The sequence below is a fragment of the Palaemon carinicauda genome, chromosome 7, assembly GCF_036898095.1.
Source record: "Palaemon carinicauda isolate YSFRI2023 chromosome 7, ASM3689809v2, whole genome shotgun sequence".
NCBI classification, from domain to species: Eukaryota; Metazoa; Arthropoda; class Malacostraca; order Decapoda; family Palaemonidae; genus Palaemon; species Palaemon carinicauda.
This window is the reverse complement of record NC_090731.1, coordinates 101,642,693-101,649,231: the sequence shown is the minus strand read 5'-3', so window position 1 is coordinate 101,649,231 and position 6,539 is coordinate 101,642,693. Positions and strand designations below refer to the sequence as shown.

The 6,539-nt window shown below is 29.8% G+C and overlaps 1 protein-coding gene across 1 annotated transcript; it reads right to left on the bottom strand.

Moving 5' to 3' along the window:
- Positions 1 to 3,139: 3,139 nt before the first annotated feature.
- On the bottom strand, positions 3,140 to 4,027 carry LOC137644458 (uncharacterized). The gene has a single exon (XM_068377433.1). The coding sequence runs from the start codon at positions 4,025 to 4,027 to the stop codon at positions 3,140 to 3,142; it is 888 nt and encodes a 295-aa protein (XP_068233534.1).
- Between the last annotated feature and the right edge of the window lie 2,512 nt (positions 4,028 to 6,539).

The following is a 6,539-nucleotide window of genomic DNA, read 5'->3' as shown; positions in this document are numbered from 1 at the left end:
CTTTTATTCACTAAACAGAACTATGCCATCTGGAAATCTTAAGTTGTTAAGGTATCTTCCCATTAACAGTAATACCTATATTTTCCAATTCTTAATTTTTTCAAAACTTTTTCTAGGCATGCTGTGAACAATTTAGAAGTCTAACTCTTTTCTTAATCGGAATTTTCTCACTGTATTTATGTAAATCTAGGATTACTGTAGTTCAGTTTTGTTACCCTTTATTTTTTACCATAGAGATGGCGGTGGCATGTATTCCTATATACGTATATGATATATATATATATATATATATGTATATATATAATATGTATAGCATATATATATATAAATATATATATATATATATATATATGTATAATATATATATATATATATATACAGTATATAAATACTGTATATTATATATATATATATATAATATGTATAGCCTATATGTAAATAAATATATATATATACATATATATATAATACATATATATATATAGTATATATATGTATATATATATGCATTTATATTTATATACATATATATATATATATATATATAAATATATATATATATATATATATATATGTATGCATTTATATATATATATATATATATATATATTTATATATATATGTACATATATATATATAATATATATATATTGCCATTATTATTTGCTAAGCTACAATTCTAGTTGGAAAAGCAGGATGTTACAAGCCCAGGGGCCCAAACAGGGAAAATAGCCCAGTGAGGATAGGAAACAAGGAAAAAATAAAATATTTAAGAACAGTAACAACAATAAAATAGATAGTTCCTATATTATCTATAAAAACTTCAACAAAAAAAGAGGGAGAGAAATTAGATAGAATTGTGTGCCCGAGTGTCCCCTTAACCAAGAGAACTCTACCCTGAGACAGTGAAAGACCATGGTACTGAGGCCATAGCAGTACTCGAGACTAGAGAACAATAGTTTAATTTTGGAGTGCCCGTCTTCTAGAAGAGCTGCTTACCATAGCTAAAGAGTCTTTTCTACCCTTACCAAGAGGAAAGTAGCCAGCTGAACAATTTCATTATAAATTGTTTGATAGTCTCAGTGCTGTCAGGTGTTTGAGGACAGAGGAGAATCTGTAAATAATTGGCGAGACTATTTAGCGTAAGTATATGGCAAGGGGAAAGTGAGCCGTAACCAGAGAGAAGGATCCAATGTAGTACTGCCTGGTCAGTCAAAGGACCCCATAATTCTCTAGTGGTAGTATCTCAACGGGTGGTTGGTGCCCTAGCGAACCTACTACCTCTCTCTCTCTCTCTCTCTCTCTCTATATATATATATATATATAAATATATATATATATATACATATATATATATATACTGTATATATATATATATATATACATATATACTTATATATATACATATGTATATATACACACACACATATATATATATATATATATATTTATATATATAAACAATATATATATACACCTATATATATATATATATACATAATATATATATATATATATATATGTATATACATATATGTATATATATAATATATATACTGTATATATATATATATATATACATATGTGTATATATATAACATATATATATATATATATTATGTATATATATATATATGTATATATACATACATATATGTATATATATAATATATGTATATATACATATATGTATATATAACACACACACACATATATATATATATATATATGCATATATATATACATATATATATATATATATATATATTTATATTTATATATACATATATATATTACATATATATATCAGCAAATTTTCTTAGCTTGGGAGTCCATTGTCTTCTCTTTCTTCCCCTGCTTCGTTTGCAATATCTAAGGACCCATTATGTTTTTCTTTCAGTCAATATATCATGTTCTTCTTATGATAGGTCCTGCACACGTCCATTTCTTTTTGTTACTAAGTGTTAGAATATTCTGTACTATAGATTGTTCTCGAAACCATGTTGCTCTTTTTCTGTCTGTTAGTGTAATTCCCATCATTTTTGGCTTCATATCCTAGGTAAACACTTGCTGTCCGTTCTAAACATAATTATTCATTAATTATCTCTATAGGTTCGTTTTAGCCTATATTTCTTGTTTCTGCATTTTCATTGAACATTATCTTAGTTTTACTTATTCAGTCCTACATTTCCGCTTTCTCTATTCAAATCTTCAATCATCTTTTGCAATTCCTCCTTTTATTCACTAAACAGAACTATGCCATCTGGAAATCTTAAGTTGTTAAGGTATCTTCCCATTAACAGTAATGCCTATATTTTCCAATTCTTAATTTTTTTCAAAACTTTTTCTAGGCATGCTGTGAACAATTTAGAAGTCTAACTCTTTTCTTAATCGGAATTTTCTCACTGTATTTATGTAAATCTAGGATTACTGTAGTTCAGGTATATATATACTCAAGTGTTCATCGATTCCTCATCTTTAAAGAGCTTTCATTACTGCCAAAGTTTGGACAAATCCAAAGTTTTCTCATGGTCTTTAAATACCAATAATAGTGGTTTGTCAGACTCACTTGATTTTTCCATTAGCTGGTTAAAACATGGATATGGTTAGTTGTTGTATATCTCTTACTAAAACCTACCTGCTCTCTTGGCTGATTGAAGTCTACCTTTCTTTCCATTTTGCCAAATATGATCTTTGTAAATGTTTCCTAAATTACTGAGAGTAAACTTTTTGGGCGGTAATCTTGCAGATATTTTGTTTCTCTCTTTTTATGGAAGAAAAAATATAATGATAAATGTTTTCCAAGCTGGAGGTGTATAGCAGTCTTGTAAACATTTTTTGCCAAATTCAGTGAGATTTACTACTATGAAATAACTTCCACTTTTATTAAATCATCTTTTAATTCAGCTTCTTTGCCTATTTGCAAGAATTTTGAGGCTTTCTTTACTTCTACTGTTAATTTCGGTACCGCGACAGTTGTTTCATTATTTATATTGGAAAAGTTATTTCTTATATGACTATTGTATACTATTGTATAGAAATCATCTGCAGTTTTCATCACTTCATCTCTTTTTATTTATGTAACCATCTTCATCCCTAAAAGCAAATATTTGTTTGCACCCTGTTCCAAATCTTTTCCTTAACTTGATGAACTCAACAGGGCATCGAGAAGTTTAGTAGTTAATGAGGGACCAGTTAATAAACAATTATTGAAGGAAAGCTCTCCTTTAGCCTTTGAAGAAGCATTAAAAACTATTCGAATGGGAGTTATTTCTGAATCCTTCATTACAGCATGGTGGGGTAAATAATGTCCTATAATAGGGGACCATGAAGGAATTAATTCTATAAACCCAGACTGAACGTAATCTTTGATAATCTTATCATAATGAGCATACAAGGAAGGGTTAGATTCGAATCTATGTAACAAGGAATTTAATTGACCAATGTCTATTCTATAGTTAACAGGCGGTCTACTATCATCTTTAAATGGTAAAGACACTTCATATTTATTGTCAACCGTTTTTACTTTATCCTTAAAACACTTAACTGATTCTCTTGCTTCAGGACTTATTTCAGATTGACGAATACCAACACTTTCTAAATCCCATAATTTTCTAACTTCACAACAAGAATTAATAGGGATTTCCTCTACTTCTATTCTTGAACAACATACATTTGATGTAGTAATCTCATAATCTACATCGTCATAAGACCAACTAGGAAGAGGTCCAAAAACTAGTGCACCACCAGAACTATTCAATATCTGTATTCCAGAGCATATTTGACTGTTCTGAATGAATTTTCCATAGTAATCAGCTCCAATGACTAATTCTATACCATTTACTTCATCTGAATTTAAATCATTATCTGCCAATTTAATGCCTTTACTCGTCAAGAACGCAGCTGGCTTACTTAATCCTGGAGAATAAATTCTGGAATTAACTCTATCAAATGCAATGGCATTAATGACAGTACGAATCTTACCTAGTCTCACCACAACTCTTACAATATTAGAATGAACTTCCATGGCATCACTGCCAAATGGTTTTACCTTTAAGGCTACTGCTGCTTTGGACGGTAGATTACGCTTATGGGCTAATTCCGTTGCAATGAACGTTCTTTGCGTACCAGAATCAAAGAGTGCTCTCTCAAAGGACCGATGTCCATTTCCAGACACAATTACATTACAGTAGGAAGAGCAGTCGAAACAGAAATCTTATTAGTCTGAGAATGATCAATACCCAAAGAAGCAGTCTTAATTACTGGGGAATCACCTTTACTAACAGCACCTTTAGAATCATTATGAGATTTCCTAGAATTAACATTTGATTTACTAACATTAGTACTATTTATTCTCAACTTTGGTGGAGCAGGATTAACAGGGTTTTCAGTTTTCTTACAAATCATCGGGTAATGAGGCCCATCACATATATTACATTCTGACTTATTTTTACATGATGATAGATAACTTTTTCCTTTTATTAATACAGAAAAACGATCATAAGGTGCATATTAAACACGATCTATTAATATTGTCTTTGTAAAAATACAAAGAAAACTTTGAACAGCCATATCTCTAAACTGTACTTACTGAATTTCAAATTCAATAGTCTCCCTTAGTATAAAGATAGAGCATTGCAATTTGGTATATAACTTAGAAATACATTATAAAACAATGAAATGAAGCCATTTTTAAAATCATTTTTTTTTTTGTTTTTCTTAATTTTTTTTTCCATGATTTTTAAGTTTTATTTTTTACCATAATGAAAAAAATTCATATTTGGTAAAAAAATATCACTTTTAGAAAAAAAAAACCCTCATATTATTGGAGGTCTATATCACATCTATATAGGGTAGTAATCCTAGATCTTAGTGATAATTATAAAAGGGATGATATATAATTTGAAAAACACCATTTTTCAGGATAAATAGCCCTGGCGTCCCAACCGAAGGTCAGAGGCAAATTCCTATACTAGTTTGGAGGTGTCCTTAGTCCCCTTATTAAGTGGTATGAATGTGGAAGTCCTGCCATTAAAAATCGGCATTAGCCGGCCGGCTCCCTGAAGCCAAGCACGTGTCCTTGTACACTAGAGTGACTGGTGAATTATAATTTAAAGGTTTCATATATGTCTACATGTGTACATAAGACTTGATTTTACTAAGTCCTTATCATTCCACGTGTTTTTTTTTTCGAATAGCAGATCTTGTCCGCATCCCAAACTAGAAAGTTCTGATGTACTAGAACTCGGGTTCTTAATTATTATCTATCATTTAGAAATTCTGTATATATTGTGTTCTGTTATACCATGAATTGTGTTTATTAAACTCTTTGGTTTAATTTTTAACTTCATTGCTTGTTACTTCTACGTGCGACATTGATACAGTTTATCACTCTTAGTGAAGAAATTCTGGTTATCATCTACGTGAGGAAATTGATGTTTAACCTCTGCGTGAATTGTATTTTTATTTCCGAGAGGAAATTCACACTTAACCTCTGCGTGAGCGAAATTCTGATTTGTACTCTGTGTGAGGTAGATATGTTTAGCCTCTTTATGAGCGCATTTTAACAGTTAAGGTGTTGCCTATACATTTTTAATTGTTTGGTGGTTGCATCAGCTCTTCTGTAACTCTATGACTATATCGCAGAAATATTGTTAGCCTCGATTGGTTATTTTAACTTTTAATCTCATTTTCTGTTATATACTAAGGCACTATGTGACATGTTTGATTCTCTTCGTGAGTACTTTTTCATCATTCATTTATAGCCCTGTGATTATATAGATTTTTTTGTGTAAGTTTAATGTCACGTGACCTGCATCGTGTGCTTTGCTAGCTTGTGTCCATTTTAATTAGGTAGTCTTTTTATGATTTACCATTTACCATTAAACCACGTTTTTTTTTTTTTTTTTTTTTTCTGTGAGTTCAGATTTAAGCATTCGGTGTATTATTATTATTATTATCATTATTATTATTATTATTATTATTGCTAGATAAGCTACAACCCTAATTGGAAAACCAAGATGCTATAAGCCCAAGAGCTCCAACAGGGAAAAATAGCTCGGTGAGGAAATGGAATAAGGAAATAAATAACTACATGAAAAGCAATGAACATTTAAAATGAAATATTTTAAGAAAAGTAACATTAAAACAGATTTTTTCATAAAGCGAGATTTATAGTAGCCTGTTGAACATAAAAAACATTTACAGCTACTTTCAACTTTTGAAGTTCTACTGATTCAACTACCTGATTAAGAAGATCATTCCACAAGTTGGTCACTGCTTAAATATAACTTGAATACTGTGTTATTGAGCCTCATGATAGAGAAGGAATGGCTATTAGAATTAGCTGCATGCGTATTATAGTATTACGAACCTGATGGTGTTAATAAATGTAATATTACTTATTCCTTTCTCCTCCATTTATAGTATTTCTTAGACAATAATTAGTCACATCAGTTTGAAATTGACTTGTTTATATAAACTTGAAATGCCACCTGTACCTAAATTGTACACATGAATTTATATTATGTAAACGGAAA

Excerpts from the sequence above, each read along its gene's own strand:
- LOC137644458 (XM_068377433.1), bottom strand. The coding sequence starts at position 4,027 with ATGGAAGTTCATTCTAATATTGTAAGAGTTGTGGTGAGACTAGGTAAG.